This window comes from Bicyclus anynana, chromosome 26, assembly GCF_947172395.1.
Source record: "Bicyclus anynana chromosome 26, ilBicAnyn1.1, whole genome shotgun sequence".
NCBI lineage: Eukaryota > Metazoa > Arthropoda > Insecta > Lepidoptera > Nymphalidae > Bicyclus > Bicyclus anynana.
In genome coordinates, this window is record NC_069108.1 from 6,716,113 (window position 1) to 6,734,125 (window position 18,013).

Sequence of the window (18,013 nt, forward strand, 5' to 3'; positions counted from 1 at the left end):
GATAGCTGAAAACTGCACATTTCGAAAATCTGACGATTTGAGCGTAACGTAATGGAATGGGAGGGTTTCAAAGTTACAAAATTAAACCCTTATATTTTAGTGCTCGAGGTACGAGTGCGATTAATTTTTTACTTATTTTTAAGGAAATAATCTCCTAATTAATCGCTAAAATTTTCTTACAATTTCAGTAAGCCAAAGTAATAAAAATTGTTTTTAAAGTCTGTAGTTTTTTTTTCCACCGCTAAAAGCGGAAAAAGTAAAGGTCTCAATGACGCTCGAGTAACTGCAAATTTAGCATCCCGGGCTCCCCTACTATTAGTCTGTCATACTTTTCGCGCTCCGTGATTATTCAATTTTATGTGAATTTTATCGCTGAAACGTCTATGCAAGAAGTCTTAATAGAAGATTAAGAGGTATGCTATCGAATTAAGTAATGTTTATTGATTTACGCGTATTAATTTAGAAATATATGATAAAATAATATCTTTACTTAGGCGGTGTTTCAAAATTTATTGTATTTTTTTAGGACACTCTATAATTGAAATATACTATGGATGAAGAAGAAATTGATTCCTTGAGTGATCTGAGTTCAGCAGATGAATGGTTATGTGTCCATTTATATAAATCAGGACTGATGTCAAAACATAAACGGCGTAAACAAAGTTGCAAAGATAAAAAAAGAATTGAACTGGGTTAGTAGTATGAGTTTTTTTGAGGTCCGCATTAATTTTTTTGTTATGTTTTTAATGCAGTAATTCCTATTATTTATTTTAGTTTTGAATAAAAAAGATAACACTAGTTCTTCTGACACCAAAGTTTGCAATTCTCTTAATAAATATGAAACTATTGCAACACCAATAAATGATCAAAACTTCGGGGAGTCCATAAAAAGTATATGTAGCCAGGATAATGTAAACACAATATTTGACCAGAACATAGACTTGGATAATATTGAAAACATTGACATTCACAATCTACAAGTCGTAGAAAAAGTCGGTAATGACTTCTTTGATCCGCAACATATATCACCCGAATTTGCTACAGTAACCATAGAGTATCTTCAGCCTTCTGCATTGAATGTAGCCAATATCTCGGAAAGTGAGAACGTTGTACAAGAACTACGAAATATCGACATCGAAGCTTTCCCTAGGAATACTCAAGACCCAATTTTGGATATAGTAATTAATAAAGATGACGATCTCTCTGACACAGCGGGTATAATATGGACCAGACATGCGAGAGACACAGCGGGTATAATATGGACCAGACATGCGAGAGACACAGCGGGTATAATATGGACCAGACATGCGAGAGACACAGCGGGTATAATATGGACCAGACATGCGAGAGACACAGCGGGTATAATATGGACCAGACATGCGAGAGACACAGCGGGTATAATATGGACCAGACATGCGAGAGACAAAATTGAATGGAAAAGGATGGAGGAGGCCTATACCCAAAAATGGGTGCTTCGATAACAAAATAAAACATTGACATTATTATTACATTGAATAAATAAAATAAAATACGAGTATTACTACATTGACATAAAATAATTGGATTGTATATTGACATTTGTACAGGGTGATTCGGTCTTTAGTGCGGATATTTTTTTTCGTGGTTCTGTATCATTAATAGAATATAAATCTACAAACAGTTCGATACATTTTATGTAATTTTTTTTTACTTTATGTCTCTAAAATAACAAAATAATGTACATATTATTACTAAACAAGATATATTCAGCTTAAAAGTGATCTGGTGACGTCCTTTAGGTATCAAACGAAAATAAAATAAACGCACAATAGGGTGACCCTAAAATTCTGTTCAAAAGTAAATAACTTTAGCTAACGATAATTTTGTTATTTTTGAGTTAAAAAAAAAGAAAAAATACGTGATCATTAAATTTTGTTTATGTACAAAATATAAAAATATCCGCACTAAAAAAAATTTCTTCCTGTATAACTATTGTATATTGACAATTTTGTACCATTTATTGTAACTTGTATTGGTTATTGTAATTTGTAATGTATACCTAATTATTGTATAATGACAAATTTGTACAATTTAATGTAATTTGTATTGGTTATTGAAATAAAGGCTTATTATTATTATTAATTAATAAAGATACAGATATTATATCTGTTACAAATTCATCCATTTGCCATTCTGTAGGGCCTACAGAATGGCACATGGATGAATTTGTAAACTCTCTTAAACTACCGAACGGATGTGGGAGAGTATTAAAGGCTCGTAGACTAAATCGCAAGTCGTCCACCAAAGTAGTTACTGAATGGATACCAACTCAGATATGAAAAAATATGGGCAGTACAATTCGATGAACGAATGACAGCGTTAAGTTTTGATGCGCAACCTATTCTGCGCACCTTTCACCGACGCTACACACACGCATGTGCACGCGCACGCCGCGGTCTGCTGTTTCTCGGTTGCACACCTTTCATTTTTCAGGCGTAAAGTATTGAGACGTACATAGTGTATGCTGCGGGGCAACATACACCTATTTAGACAGTCGATCAGAAAGAGTAAACTCCATTCGTGCGTCGGAACTGACACACTTTTTTTAAATATTACCTAGTATTACGAATTACTATTACAATGGCTTCAAGGGCTTTCATGTTAGGTTACGCCAAGAAGGAAATCAAAAGACGTACATTAATAAGGACTGGGAGACGTGTGCGAAGAAAATTTAATATAGGTAATCTTCCAGATGAAAAATTAAAACTATATTTAGAATATCTAAAGAATGCTTTGAAATTCTTTATTCCGATTTGGCGCCACTTCTACCGAGAAAAAATATATCTTCCATAAAGGCAGAAACAAAGATTATTCTTTTACGTCAATATTTTGTTATTAACAATGATAATTGTTCTCTATTATTAGATCTTAGCAGCTTTAGCATTTTATGCTAATGGGGCGCAGCAACACTTTTTTGATGTATCAGTTTATAATTATATGTGCCAAAAACGTCACTATCCAAACGCTTAGTTGAATTACAAGTTATATTATAAATTGTAGCAATCTGTGCAAGAACATCATACCGAAGATAAATCGTTCACGCCATTAAACAGAGCACCATCAGCAAAAGATCAGCAGATAAGGTCTTGTAATAAATTGGCCACAAGTGGATCCAGTAGCAAGTTCAAGTATCGAAGGTTTATAAAATATTTATCAGTCTTCATGAATGGAAAATAGCTAATATATTAATTATTTTATATTATAGTTATTGGTTTTAGATTTTAGTCTTTGTTCGCATATGGTGTCGAACGTTTGATACGTGGTTCTGGCTTTACATAATAGAAGAGGGAATTAGCCTGGCTATATTAACTCGCTCACCCGGTCACCAGCTGTGGTGACCGGCCCTCTTTTTCCGTGGCAAATTTTGGAAACAGCTGGTGATGCTGGACGTCGGGCCTCGTGTTAGAAGATGGCCTAACAAGAACAAAACGCCGACATATTTAAAGAGATGTCTGCAGTTTGTGAAAACTCTGCACCTTCGTTTGCCACCGTAAATGGCTGGACCCGTGAATTCAAATTCTAAAACTTGCTAAATATCAAGCCACTATCCCAACATATAACATTACTCGGATGGGTCTAGTTAGAGGTATCCACACAGAGTAGCACATGGATGAATTCGTAGATTCTCTAAAACTACCAAATGGATGTGGGAGAGTATAAAAGGCTCGTAGACTAAATCGCAAGTCGTCTAACGAAGGAGTTATTGAATGGATTCCAACTCAGTCGGTTGTAGTAACCTTTAGAGGAACTGCTCTCGGCTGGGTCTAGTTAGAGATGTCCCCACAGAGTAGCACATGGATGAATTCGTAGATTCTCCGAATGAATGTCGGGCAGTATTAAAGGCCCGTAGACTAAATCGCAAGTCGTCCAACGAAGGAGTTATTGAATGGATTCCAACTCAGTCGGTTGTCTAACTTTTAGAGGCCAAATGCTCCCTACTAAAATATACTCGTTTTACTTCTCCCTCCCTGTAGAACCTTACAAATACCCCGCCATCCAATACCCTAACTGGTGCCGTTTTGGCCATAACTCAAGTAAATACAACTTTTTCGCTAACCGCCAAACTGTCACCACATAAGTTCCCGCTTTAAGACGTTTTTGTAAAGTTCTTCAGTGTTTTTATTAAGCCTGACCTACACCACGGTTTGTGGTTTCTGTATTGTGCTGCATTCAACAGGTTCGGTCTTGAGTTTTCGAGGCGCCGGGCAGCTCAATTTGGAGAGCAGCGGGATCCGAAGCACGGTGTACCGCTGGCCGACCGCAGTTAGTGGGGGGCCCGATTGTAGGTTAGCCACCAAAGAAAGGCTGCCCCGCCAACTAGCGAAAAATCCTGGGATGGCTTCCATTGTGCCATTTGGAACCGGAGAGAGGTCACAATGGGAGGGTTCAGGCGTTCCCGCGGTCTCCAATTTTGGTCTACCTTTAGCACCTCTCAAATATTCGAGGTTTGCACTCAAATCTCAAAGCGATCCACCACTACCTTGAGACTGTTTAGCCGCACATGCTATTTTTTTTTTTTTTCTTTACAAGTTAGCCCTTGACTACAATCTCACCTAATGGTAAGTGATGATGCAGTCTAATATAGAAGCGGGCTAACTTGTTAGGAGGAGGATGAAAATCCACACCCCTTTCGGTTTCTACACGACATCGTACCGGAACGCTAAATCGCTTGGCGGTACGTCTTTGCCGGTAGGGTGGTAACTAGCCACGGCCGAAGCCTCCCACCAGCCAGACCTGGACAAATTATGAAAATCTCAATCTGCCCAGCCGGGGATCGAACCCAGGACCTCCGTCTTGTAAATCCACCGCGCATACCACTGCGCCACGGAGGCCATCTTCCTTATGGAGACAGAAGACCTATAAAAGTGCTCTGTGAAGTTTTATTTTAATAACCATATAAATGTGAACCAAGTAACCTTTATCTTGCAGTATTAATATATCCTACCGAAGTAAAAGTGAAATCTGTATCAAAAGCTGCTAGTTATAGAATAACACGACGCCGAAGTCAGTAATATTTTTATAGTTTCTGTCCTAAAAGGGTTTGGCCATGGTAAGAGAAAATTCAAAATTCGACTACCCACGTAGTGAAGGGATTTCCAGGAAATCCCTCGACGCAAATAAAATGTCCAGCAGATGTGGCTTAAACGAGTATCCCGGATACTCGTTTAAGCATAAATTTAAACCTCACGCAGGAATCGGTTTGTACGCTCGGGACAATATTGTTGCCAGCGACTTCGTAATTTGGAGGTGTCACATTTCTCTGTTCTGTGGTGTTTGGTACACACCGGCGTAAAACAAGCTGACAGGAGACGACTCGGTGGTTCAGTTATCTTGGTGAAACTGCCGATACTGTTCCACGTCGATATCAGTCTGCTCGGTTGGTATTTCTGAGGGACTTTAATGCCCATCATGGGGAATGGTTGTTTCCATACCTGGACACTGATCATGCAGTGTACGTATGTACTTGTGTGTTTGTAGGTAAGTATGTGTCCGAGTGTCACTTTTGTCTTGTTACTGGCCCATATCTGTGTTCCTACTACCCGATTTATTTATTACTAGCGGACGCCCGCGACTTCGTCCGCGTGAAAGTCGTTGTAAACTTTCAACTAACTATCCCCCCCCTAGGAACCCCTATCCTACCCTACCCTACCGTACCTCTACCCTACTCCTACCCTACCCTATCCCAACCCTATCCCTACCCTACCACTACCCTACCATACCCTACCCCTGCCCTACCCTACCATACCCCTACCCTACTCATTAAGGCTGCACTTCTTTATTTATTCCTCCCACCGCAAGTCGCGTCGAGCGCGGCAACCGTTACACAAAAATACCTAATCCTTAAAGCATGAATTAGTATTCACGCGCGATGGCTTAGTGTATTTCATGTATAACTTTGGTGTTTCTTTACCGATTTTTATGATTCTTTTTTTATTGAATAGTTAATAATATTAACTTTCTTATTAGGGATGAGTGATGAGTGTTATAAACATAAGAGTAGACAAATATAATTAGAAAGCTCCGAACTGCTAAGCTATCGGGAGTTACACGTGTTATTGTGAGTCAACCATAAAAGATAGACATATATATGCTGTTGTGTTTTTATAGATAATTTTAAGGAAAACATTTCCGTCATACATGATATCTATGTAGCTTTAACCATTAAGGCAGTACACGCGACGGAAGCTTAAAAAATTTAGTAACTTCTCCCGTTTTCTCAACATTTCTCTTCACTGCTCTGCTCCTATTGATCGTAGCGTAATGAAAAGTATACTATAACCTGCCCAGGATTATGTTCAATAATTGTACCAAGTTTCGTTTAAATCCGTCCAGTAGTTTTTGTTTCTATAAAGAACATACAGACAGACAAAAATTTTACTGATTGCATTTTTGGCATCAGTATCGATCACTAATCACCCCCTGATTTGGAAATATCATGTACAGAATTGACCTCTCTACAGATTTATTATAAGTATAGATGAAATTAACAGATGAAGCGATTATTGACTGTGAATATCATAGAAAAGATTTAATGGAGTTCTTTTTTGATTTTTCGTGCAGATTTTTTGCACGTAGGTAAATGGTGTAAGTCAAATGTATGTGATGCGGATGGGATGCATCAGGCGGAGGATTAACCTCTGCCTGATGGCCCAAATCACAGATTATGCCGTTTGCCGTTGAAAATGTCGCGCAAACGCGTTCTTGTAAACAGCGAAGATGTGAAAAATCGAGCCATCATGCCAGATGGAATGTTTATAGGGAGCATTCAAGGATTAAATACCCAGCAGAAAAAGTTATTTCAGAGTATTAAGAGCATTGAAATATTGGTCTAGCCTTACTTTGGTGGAGGGTTGGATCATTAATTGGGGTTGCCGCTCGTCAAACATATGGCAAAACACACCCAATATTTTATGGCATCCGAGCACTATTTTTTGGCTTCCGATCAGATCTGTCTCTGTAAGGGGGAGGCTAGTATCAGTCAATCTCCTAAAATGCCAACCTCGGGATAACATCTATCCTGCGGGAATATTCATTCCCACAGGATTTATTTATGAAAGATTATTAAATTACCTCTGGCCTGTGTCGGCCAGCAGCGACACTTCTAGCTCTGCGCTGACATTTCTGATTGTATAATGCAGACTAATGAGGGTATATACGAGTATTTTTAACGGAGTGTGGCATTGAAAGTTTAACTCCTGTGTTTATTATTTTTGAGAGAACGGAAAACTGCCCACAGAAGCCATGGATACAGCAGATTTAATTCTCTTTATGGATAATTTGTTTGACTCTATGAATGGAAGTTATCAGAACTCAAAATCACGAAGTGGTAAAGAGTTATTACGCAATGTTACACCAAATTCTCTGCATAATGTATGTATGGACTAACTCAAAAAAGAGTCAATGAAGTTTATTTCTGCCAGTTACTGTTAGAAGGCACAGTACTCAGACCTTGGTACTGTGACTTCTATAAAAAACTGGTCACATACTGTACAAAATATTTAATTACTGAGGGACAAACTATTTCATGAACATAAAGTCTTTATGGTGCATCTAAATCAAGATGTATTAGAAAACTTTTTCGGCAGCATACGTAGTCATGGAATCAGAAATAATTTATCTATGTGCTGCCTTCGAAGCTGCATTTTCATCATCACTGATAAATAACTCGAGCAGCAATGCACTAAGCATAGGAGCAAATTGTGAGGAAGATGCATGTATAGCTTTACACACATTTGATAAATTATGTTTTAAAACAAAATGATTCCTCAGTAATTCATAACAAAGATATAGATGATTTAAATCTAGATATAAACAATTATGAAGAGGAACAAAAAATATTTATTTTAAATCTCCACTAGAGTATGTAAAATTTCCCAAGCTGGCTAGTCACCATGGGAAATTAGACTACCACCCTCCAGAGTATGTAACTGGATATTTGTTGAAAAAAAGCCGACCCATTATAAAAATTTGCCAGCTCTGTAAAAACCAACTCTTTGATGAAAAATAAACAAAAAATTATGCCAGAGAATGCATAAATAATAAAAAAAAATATTATACCCTAGTACACAAATAAAAGTTTTATTTTCATCTTTACAAGACAATCTATAATGTCTTAAAAATAAAAGTAATATTAATAATTTCAAAAATTATATGAAAGCATTGCTTCGTGTTCCGCATTCGAATTTATTGACTGTAAATATCATAAAAAAGTTTTAACAGAGTCCTTTTTTGATTTTTCATGCAGATTTTTTACATGTCATTGGTGTAAGTCAAATGTATGTGATGAAAGAGCTCCTCCTCTATTGAGGTTATAATCGATTTGGGCCATCAGGCGGAGTTTGATGCATTTAAAGACGCATTCAAAGATTAAATACCCAGCAGAAGTTATTTCAGAGTCTTAAGACCATTCAAATATTGGTGCAGCCTATCTTTGGTGGAGGTTGGATCATTAACTGGGGTAGCCGTTCGTCATTAGCCGGGTCCACACCGGACGATCCATCGCGCTCCGATCGCGCGCGGCAGCAGCGCGATCCAAAGATGCAGGCGGTGTGGACGTGCCGCGCGCGATCCATGCGCACGTATTGGAGCGCGCGCTCCCTACCTCGCGCGATCCGTGTGCGGTCGGTTTTTGTGCCAGCCTCAAAGGTGCCTCAGTTGCGTGATGCGCGCGGTGTGGACGGTTGTGTTGGTTCGCGCGATCCACCTCGCCATGAACATCTCAGAAAGTCGCCGTTTGATATCGCTTTATAAAGAATTTAAATGTTTATGGGATCCCAAAGATTCTAATTACACCAATAGAGGTGTTAGAGATGATGCTTGGCGTCAGATTTCTTGTGAAATGGGGAATAAGTCGATCGAGAACCTAAAGAAAAAAATGCGATCTCTGGCGGGAGGCTACAGAAGGGAGAAACACAGAGAGAAGCAAAGCCGTATAACTGGATCCGGTAAGAAAACAAAGCTACTTTTTATCTGTAGGTATTAAAATTATATATTTTATTATAAGTAATTACATCATAATATTTACTGTGGATTTCACGTGATTTCGCTTTTTACATTTAAGCTGTTAGAAATACACGTGGTTATTTTAATGAGTAACTTGTTTATTTCAGGTGCTCAAGATACATATAAATCAAAGTGGTTTGCGTATGATGACTTCGACTTTATGGCGGATAAAAATGAACCCGGAACCACACGCGATACATTGGAACATGTGAGCTATTAGTTTACTGATATTCATTTTGCCAAACTATTGTATGGTTTGTAACAAAGTGTCTTGCTAAGTGGGACCGTATTGTAGTGGCATTTTCTGTTGCTCTTCTTGGTACGACGGCCATCGGTTGTAGCGATTGTGATGGCGGTTCATTTCGCCAGCTTCCAGGTATTACATCTCCATTCTCCTGTACTGTATCAAACGTTCCTGGCGATATAAAGTTAGGATTACTGCGTAAGTAGTTATATAGATGAACCGTTGCCAGCACGACTTTAGTCGCAGTTTCTGGTTCCAAAAGCATAGGTTTACGCAGGACTCTGTAGGCAGAACTAAGTACTCCAAACGCGTTTTCAACTACTCTACGTGCTCTTGACAGTCGGTAGTTGAAAATTCTTTCACAAGAACCCCTTTCCCGTGTACCATCGTATGGTTTCATAGTATAATCATTAAGCTGAAAAGCTTTATCACCTAGTATATAATAGGGTACCTCAATTTTATAGGGAACTTGCAATATCTCCGGTGGAGGAATATTTAGCTCTTTTTTTTCAAGTTTTTTTATATAAATTTGTGCTTTTGAACACGCCTCCATCTGATATTCTGCCTTTAGTCCCAACATTCACATACAGGAACCTATAATTTGCATCTACTAATGCAAAAAGAACAATACTAGGAAATAATTTGTAATTATCAAAGTCGTTGCCACTATTAAAAGGCGATTGTATAGCGACGTGTTTGCCGTCCATCGCTCCTACCACGTGTGGGAAATTCCACTTATTCTGGAATTGCTGAGAAACTGTACGCCATTCTTCTTTAGTTGACGGCACCTGAAAATAAAGGAGATCTTAATTATAATATAAAGCTGAAAATAAGAATAAGCAGTAAATAGTAATAATAATTGTTGTTACAGGTAGAATCTGATACGACTGAAGGGGAACTTGAAGTTAATACTACAGTGAGCGAAAACGAGAACAGTAACATTACTAGTGACACACAACCGGAGAGAGCCAACCACCACACAGATCAGAGTAGAGAGCAGAATGATCAGAATGCACAATCCAGTGTCCAAACAACAAACAAAAGAACAAAAAAAAGAAAGAAAACTACTTCTAATAATGCAGATGACATATCAGATGAAACTCTTTCAGAGGCTTTCCAACTTCTGCAACAATGTGCTCAGCCACCACAACCGGAAACTGATTCTTACATTGCTTTCGGGCAGTATATATCTACTGAATTGCGGAAATATGATGCAGTAACATTAGTTAATGTCAAAAATGCTATATGCCAAGTTATTTTTCAAGCTGACACAGGAAGATATGGGGATAGCAATTATGGATATTACACTAATTCATATCCTGGCACACCAATAGCATCCACTTCATCACAGTCCCAGTCTCTACAACCTCAAAATTATCCAGCTCCAATTCCACAGACATCACCGTCTGCTCATCTAGCCTCCAATTCATCGCAGTCCCAGTTTCTGAAACCTCAGGATTATTCACTTCCACAGTCACCACCGAATTAAATAAGTACCTAACTATATCATGTTTTCAAAAAATAATTAATAATTGTAAACATGTTACTTCTTTAAATTATGATTGTAATACACTACTTTTTTATTGAGTAATAAAGTATGGTTTTACTTACCTTTACATAATCATTTAACAGGTCAATGATGGCTTCACAAACTTCAGGAATAATTATCGATATAGACTGTTTGGAAATGCGGAACAGATACTGCAAACTGACGTACGAATCTCCAGTTGCTAAAAATCTCAATGTTAGTAATAATCTTTCCTTCACAGTAATGGCATCTCTATAATTTGTATCATTCTTTCTTAGCTTGTTATTTAATAATGAACACAATATCTCAAATTGATTAGCATTCATTCTTGCAAAATTGTGTTCAACTTTATCTGACACTAACTCTGCGTACAGCTGAGTCCCAGATTCCAAGCGATTTTTGTAAATTTGTTTCACCCAAAACCGTCGTTTTCTTTTTTGTGATTTTTTGCGCAAGCATTTAAGCAAAATAAAAGTTACTGCTGCAACGGCAAGACGCCGCCGTTGTACGTGTGACTCCATATCGTACAAGAGTTAGACTGGCTGAATCACGGATCGCCTTAGGATCGCTTGGAGCGCATAATTTGGGATCGCAAGTTTCCAAGAGTGGATCGGCCTAACACGATCCACGATCCACGCTCCGCGATCCTGGATCGTCCGGTGTGGACCCGGCTATTTAGCAAAACACACCCCATAAATTTTCAATAATTCCAAATTTCTCCACCGATTATGGTAACAACATGGTAACTACTGTGAACATATTTTCAGGAACAAAGAAAATGATTCCTTGTGTTGAGCACACCATTAATTCAATCATAGATGGAGATTTGAAAACAAATACTCATTTTTCAAACTTAGCTGATCAAATTAACCGTGTTGTGACTTAATTCACACATTCTGTTAGTGCTTCTGATCAATTACGGTCTGAGCAAAGAGCGGAAGGTAAAAAAGACCAAATATTGATGCTCATTCAAACAGTTAGCAATCGATGGAATTCTTGTTTGTACATGATGGCTTTCCCAAAATTATCGTCAATTGTTGCTAAGGTATTAAAAAATAAAGTACCTGACATTGTAGTTACTTTGCAATGAACCATTTTGCGCGATTTAGTTGCGTTTCTCAAGCCATTTAAAATAGTAACAGAGGACCTGAGTGCCAAGGAATATGCCACTACTAGTTTGGTACCCTTAAAATACATTGAAACAAGAAATTAAAGAAACTAAGAATGCTTCATCAACAGCAGCTGTAGGAATATCAGTACAAAATGATTTATTGAAAGATATTGAAAACAGATTAGTACTATTACAAGAAAACCTTTTTTTGGCCAAAGTAACTATTCCCGTTTCAAAAAGTTGAAAGCATGGAGTACCAGTATATGGTATAAGGTTGATAATTTAAGTATCAACATTAACTCCTGGGACTCCTTTATCGAAAGCTATAAGGGAGTTGAAATGGAACGACCCCACTGAGTGGTGGTTAAGTCATTGCAAAATATATCCTACTTTGGCAAAAATATACTGCACAAGATGCAATATAGTCATAAGAACAGTGCCATGAGAACAGTTACTCTCCAAACCCGGATTTAATTCAAATGAACACAGGACTCTGCTTTCCACGTCGAAACTCAAACAATTAGTCTTCTTGAATGGTAATACAAAATTAAAAATAATTTGTGTTTCATTCAATTATTCGATTATTACATATTTACCTAAATAATTATAATTAAAAACGCTTTTAATTTGTTTAATCTGACACATGTTAGAAACTTATCATACTCATGAGTTTGTCAAGACTCTTATAAGCAGACAGCCAAAACTTTCATTTATAATAAATAGGTAGGAATAAAGTTGCAGTTACTCATCAGATAGCCAAGACAAGGCTGTAAAAAAGGACCTTAACTAGCTGCAGTTATAGAACAGCCAAGGTCTTTAAGTTATAGAGATATTTTACTGGCAATCCTCCTTCCACCACATACTAACCACATGCCCATTTTTAGTCATAATATTTATTTATTTTTATACTGTGGTCCTTCAGAGTCCCATAGCACAGTAAGCTCTACAAGTACTATATGTTTAGTTTGTTTGGAAAAAAGGAAAATGTCTAAAAGGAAAAGATCTAGATCTTGAAATAGCGACACCCTCTGGGATTTTATGTTTTTCATACACATCCATTAAAAGTCCAATCAGGTGCAAAACTCAAGATTGAATACGGCTTACTAGAGGTATTTGATAATGAGCCTGCTTCAACGAAGTCAAAATATGTCAACCAAATCAACTAGTGCCTTGCTGTACCTATTGCCTCACCACAAGTATATCAAGATTTTTCTATTTTTTCTCTAAAGCAATGTACTTGTGATAGCCCAGTGTGACCTCTGCATCCGGTTCCGGAGGGTGCATGTTCAAATCTGGTCCAGGGCATGCACCTTTAAAATTTTCAGTAAAGTGCATTTTAAAAAAATAAATATATCACTTATTTCAAATAGTAAAGGGCAAACATCGTGAGGAAACCAACATACCTGAGAATTTTCTTAATTCTCTGCATATGTGAAGTCTGCCAATCCACATTAGGCCAGCTATTTAGAATGAGAGTGGTTAGGACTATTGGCCTAACCACTCTCATTCTGAGAGGAGACTTGAGCAGCAGTGAGCCAAATATGGGTTGATAATGATGAATGAACTTGTAAAACATACCAAACTTCAAACACATGATTTAAGTTGGATACCACTGAACATTTGGACAAGGGCTATTGATAAGCATCAGTTACCCATAACAAATTACGACTACTTTTGAACAAAATCAACAAGAACACTTAAGGCTGTGTTGTTAAATTAAGTATAAGATATCATAATTATAAGAACCCTCATAATATACTCCTGTAACTCTTAAAATTCAAACAATTCAATACAATTTTTGATTTTACATCTTGCTGCTGTACCAACTGGGTACAATTTACTTCGCCTGTACCACATGGTAAGAAAGACATTTAGAAGTTTTTTTTTTATTAAAAGAATATTTGCCATATTTTTTATAATATGACCAATATTCCTCTTCCCCTCCAACTAGTCTGAAAAGACTGTGCTAGGAGTTAGTGCGACAAACCCCTTAACAATGAGACCTTTCTTACCACTGAGCTTTGTTTTTTAGAGGTAGATTTAGAGGTTGATTGATGTAAGCTAAGAATTAAGTATTGATTAACATGCATCTTAATTTGAAAATAGGAGATTTTTTTTGGGTTAGTTTAGTTGTTAATGACTGTTCTAAAAAACATAGTATTCACTTTTTACCATACAAGATGTCAGATATGCTAGATAAAGTACTAAAACTGAATGAATGACATCCACAATCTACCATTGACAAAAATTCATGGCATAGTCCTCTTCCAGCCTTTTTGCAGTTAGTTGTAGATCATCTATCCATGTAGTACTTCTTTTGCTGTTTGCCAGAACTATATATTTCAATAAAAACCTCCCAAACAACAAATTACCTTACAAGTACTTATTTTTTTTTAGGTGTGTAAAAATTATTAATTTCAACAATAATTTAACACAACACTTTTACAGCAAGTTAACACAGCAATTTATATTTGTGAATATGAATAATATTTGTTAGAGCTAAAAAATGGTAACAAATCTTTGACAACAAAAATTCCCTGTACATGGAGTCAACAAGAGCAGTAGCAGTCCAAGTATATTGTGCTTTTTGTTATTGTCTGAATCTTCACGTTGATATCATCAAATACCCAGCACTGAGTTTAAAATACCAGTGTAGCTGGGCCACCAAAGTAGGAATAATAAGATACGAGTAAATACAAGTATGTACTTGATTCTTTTGCTCCGATACAAGTATTTTTAGTATTGATACTTTGAAATTAAGAATCAAGTAGGTATCAGTCAAAAGTACTCATATCAGTATACCAATGTCACTATTTTGTTTTAACATTGATAATTGAAAATTGAATATCTTAAATTGAAATTTTTGAAGGCATCCTAGCCTTAGTTTTTTTTGTGTAGTTGGCAAGCTTGTTTGTCTATGTCACCACTCGCCACTTCTCTTAAATTTAACTGGGAAAACGTTTGGAAAAATTAATATTTTTGGGAAGCACTACAAAGACAGGCTTTTATTACAAATGTATATAACAATAAAGAATACCCGTGCATGTTACGGTTTTTAACTTAAATTTTCTAAAAACCATTTGACATGAGTAAGTATCAATACTTTTCAATTGATACCGAGTAAGTGTCGATACTTGACGACAGATACAGTATCGAGTAAAAGTATCGATACCTCAATGGTATTGTTTCATCAATACACCAAAGTACAGGTCGCTACATTTAAATTATTTGAAAGTTTCTATTTATAAACAACTAATATTAAATTTTCCTCAAACAAAGGGGTTCAGTGTTTTGTGAATCAGAAAAAACTACTTTAATTCACAAAACACTGGAATGACTTCTGACAACTGCCATTACTTGTTGAAGAAACGGTCACCAAGGGCTGCCTGCTACTGATGTTGCCAAAGGTTTCCCAACATATCATGAACAAGGAGTTCGATTATAAACAACCCTAACCAATGATAATTTTATCCTATAGATTAGTTACATCCATATAAAATCAGAATCTGAATCAGGAAAAAGTGATCCGAATAATAGGCTACAAAACTGAGCGCACACATGCACAATTTTGTCTTTAATTCCACTATTTATTTATGTATTTTTTACACTTACACCACTTCCTGAACACACAACTCGACATAGTACATGATATTTATGTATTATTTGTTTAAATATTGTCCATTGTTGACCACAACATTAACATTGAGATGTGGAAATTTCCTCTTTTAGGCGCCTCATTTTTCATGACCTAGTAACACATTTAACAGTAGTTAAGCCTAACAAGCTGGATGTGTTGTACATCATTTTTGTAAATATTAACTGTTTAGTTAGTTAGTTTAGTAATAAACAATCAATATTTACTATAATAGGCTAGGCCAAATAAACATTTGTCATACAAACTGAAATAAAACTATAACAGAACCAAATTCCTAACAGGCTTCAGTTTGATGATGTATTAGGCCTGTTGGCCATTTGGAAAGCCAACAGAATACTACATCAGGTTTTAAATGAAGGATTTGAAATACAAGATCAAAACATTTTTAAACTGATGAGAAGGCTATCGTCTATCAGCCATTTAAATAACGATGACGGAGACAAATCTATACCCTACCCAAACAGCGTCAGCTACAAAATATGTAAATAATAAATTACAAATCAAGAGCATCACATCAAAGATCACTTAATTTTAATACTGTAAATGGCGCATTAGCAACGCTATCATCAAATTATTATTTGCAATTTGAGACCTGAGTCTAGAAAAGTGAAAAGTACTGCACAATTTTTTTTTATCACAATTTCTTAATTCACAAACTGAACGAAAACGAAATAAGATGGATCGCTATTTTAGATTTCACATTTTTAGATATAAGTTGAACTTGAGCTTGAAGGTGGACATGAAAAAGACAAAAATATGTTCCTTGATTCACGCCATTTTGTAAGTAATAGTAAAAGTAAAACACAGATCACTATAGACTAGAATAGAAATATTAAAATATGCTCGTCCGTGGTCAGTGTTACCATTTACCAACTCTCCAAAATATTTATCCCTAAAGTTAGTGTCTTAAACCCCTAAAATCGCCTTTATTATTGAGTTGTCCCACTAAAAAATATAAATTCATAATAATTTAGAAATAATATGCTGTAAAATGTTTCAAAAGTCTATATTTTACCGACAAAATATTACTTCTTTATCTGAAGATTCAGATTTTTTGAAATCATACATGTTGACAATGAATAAATTTAACAATTTTTTTATTCGATGAAAATTCCCGCCAGTTGCCTCAGAGTGGTTGTAGAATAACGTTTTATATATCGTTATAAGTCGCTAGGTCAAGAAAGAAATATTAAAATTATCATCAATTAAAAATAATAAAGAGTCAAAAAATCCCTGAAAATACCCCTAAAAAATTCAGACCCCTAAAAAATCCCATTTCACTTATTTGCCCCCTAAATCTGGGGGGAAAACCCCTAAGTTGGGAACCCTGTCTGTGGTAATAAGTCTACCAAAGAGTAGAGTAAGTATAATGGAAAAGTAAGTAAGACGTAAACTGACAGATTAATAGATACTTTGTGACTTGGAAACAATTCTACTATTTTATATGCTTGAAAATTTGGAATGGAATTTGGATTGGATTTGGAAGTTGGAGGGAAGAATTTTCCGGTGTCCACGTCCATACCGTACCCATGTACCCATGTATAAACTCTTTGGTTTTTTATATAAATCTTTGCAAAGATTAAATTACTCCAGAATCTGTGTTTCATTTCCTTTTTTTCTTTTTTCCTCAGACGAATTATCTATGGAACTAACTCGCTATGTAAACAGTGTATTACGTACTTTCGCCTCTGAAATATTGAAATTCAAATGAAGAAGGACTATTATCTACGCAAGTATTCACTGCTGCACGGTTTGATTTTCTATGCAATACTTGCATAGAAAATCAAACCGTGGTCTATTTTAATAAGGAGCATAATTGTATCAACGAAAAAATACTCGAAAGTATTTTTATTGTGCTGATACGATTAATCAATTAAGGACCTTAATTATAAAAAGCTACGGTTTGGTTACGAACCCTGTGAATAGAAATACTCACAGGGTTCGCGGCGCTCAGTGAGAATGTAAGTAGTACTTTGAAGGATAAAATACTTTCATAGAATATTGATCCATATTCTCTTGCAGTTACGAGGCATAATCCTATAGCGAAATACATAATACTTTGAAGTATTTTATTTTGCCAATAAGATTGTGTTTCTTATGTCAATAGCGTTTGGATTAGTTTTCTTTGCCAAAGCCGGTCCGCTAATGAAATACTTTTATACTTTGAAGTATTTCGAGACCGTACCAGGGCGCCCTAGTACGAAGTAAAGCCCTGGTATAAAAACCTGTTTCCGTAAATACGTCTCACCTCTACTTTCAACGCAGTATCCAGGCTATTATGCACTTAGAAGAACGTGAAATCTTTATGAAGCATCGCCATCTACATCCCAGATTTAAGATTCCAGGATAGTAAGTTCAATCACTTATGGTGTGTATGTATTATAATGTTTTTAGAGATTTAATACGTGTCAATTCGCAAAAAAATCCAAAGAA

At 36.2% G+C, this 18,013-nt stretch overlaps 2 protein-coding genes across 6 annotated transcripts; one reads left to right on the forward strand and one right to left on the reverse strand.

The window, feature by feature from the left end:
* Positions 1-7,097: 7,097 nt before the first annotated feature.
* Positions 7,098-10,902, forward strand: LOC112056748 (uncharacterized). The gene is made up of 3 exons (XM_024097224.2): positions 7,098-8,984; positions 9,150-9,250; positions 10,158-10,902. Exons 1-3 carry the CDS (start codon positions 8,702-8,704, stop codon positions 10,773-10,775), a joined length of 1,002 nt encoding a protein of 333 aa, XP_023952992.1. The 5' UTR covers positions 7,098-8,701; the 3' UTR covers positions 10,776-10,902.
* Positions 9,003-17,162, reverse strand: LOC128199587 (putative nuclease HARBI1). 5 transcript variants are annotated; one of them, XR_008252180.1, is made up of 3 exons: positions 16,173-16,400; positions 10,898-15,673; positions 10,597-10,730 (listed from the first exon to the last, which is right to left on the reverse strand). XR_008252180.1 is itself a non-coding variant. In XM_052889713.1 (2 exons), the coding sequence occupies exons 1-2, from the start codon at positions 11,333-11,335 to the stop codon at positions 9,796-9,798; spliced, it is 717 nt and encodes a 238-aa protein (XP_052745673.1). In that variant the 3' UTR covers positions 9,003-9,795. The 5 variants fall into 5 exon arrangements, 1 of the variants encoding a protein (XP_052745673.1); XR_008252179.1 differs by having other exon boundaries at positions 10,898-11,563; positions 11,879-16,385; XR_008252181.1 differs by having other exon boundaries at positions 16,281-16,344.
* Between the last annotated feature and the right edge of the window lie 851 nt (positions 17,163-18,013).

Coding starts and splice junctions, on each gene's coding strand:
- LOC112056748 (XM_024097224.2), top strand. CDS start 8,702: ATGCGCGCGGTGTGGACGGTTGTGTTGGTTCGCGCGATCCACCTCGCC. Junction 8,985..9,149: donor AAGCCGTATAACTGGATCCG/GTAAGAAAACAA, acceptor TGTTTATTTCAG/GTGCTCAAGATACATATAAA. Junction 9,251..10,157: donor CACGCGATACATTGGAACAT/GTGAGCTATTAG, acceptor TTGTTGTTACAG/GTAGAATCTGATACGACTGA.
- LOC128199587 (XM_052889713.1), bottom strand. CDS start 11,335: ATGGAGTCACACGTACAACGGCGGCGTCTTGCCGTTGCAGCAGTAACT. Junction 10,075..10,897: donor TGTTAAATGATTATGTAAAG/GTAAGTAAAACC, acceptor CTTTATTTTCAG/GTGCCGTCAACTAAAGAAGA.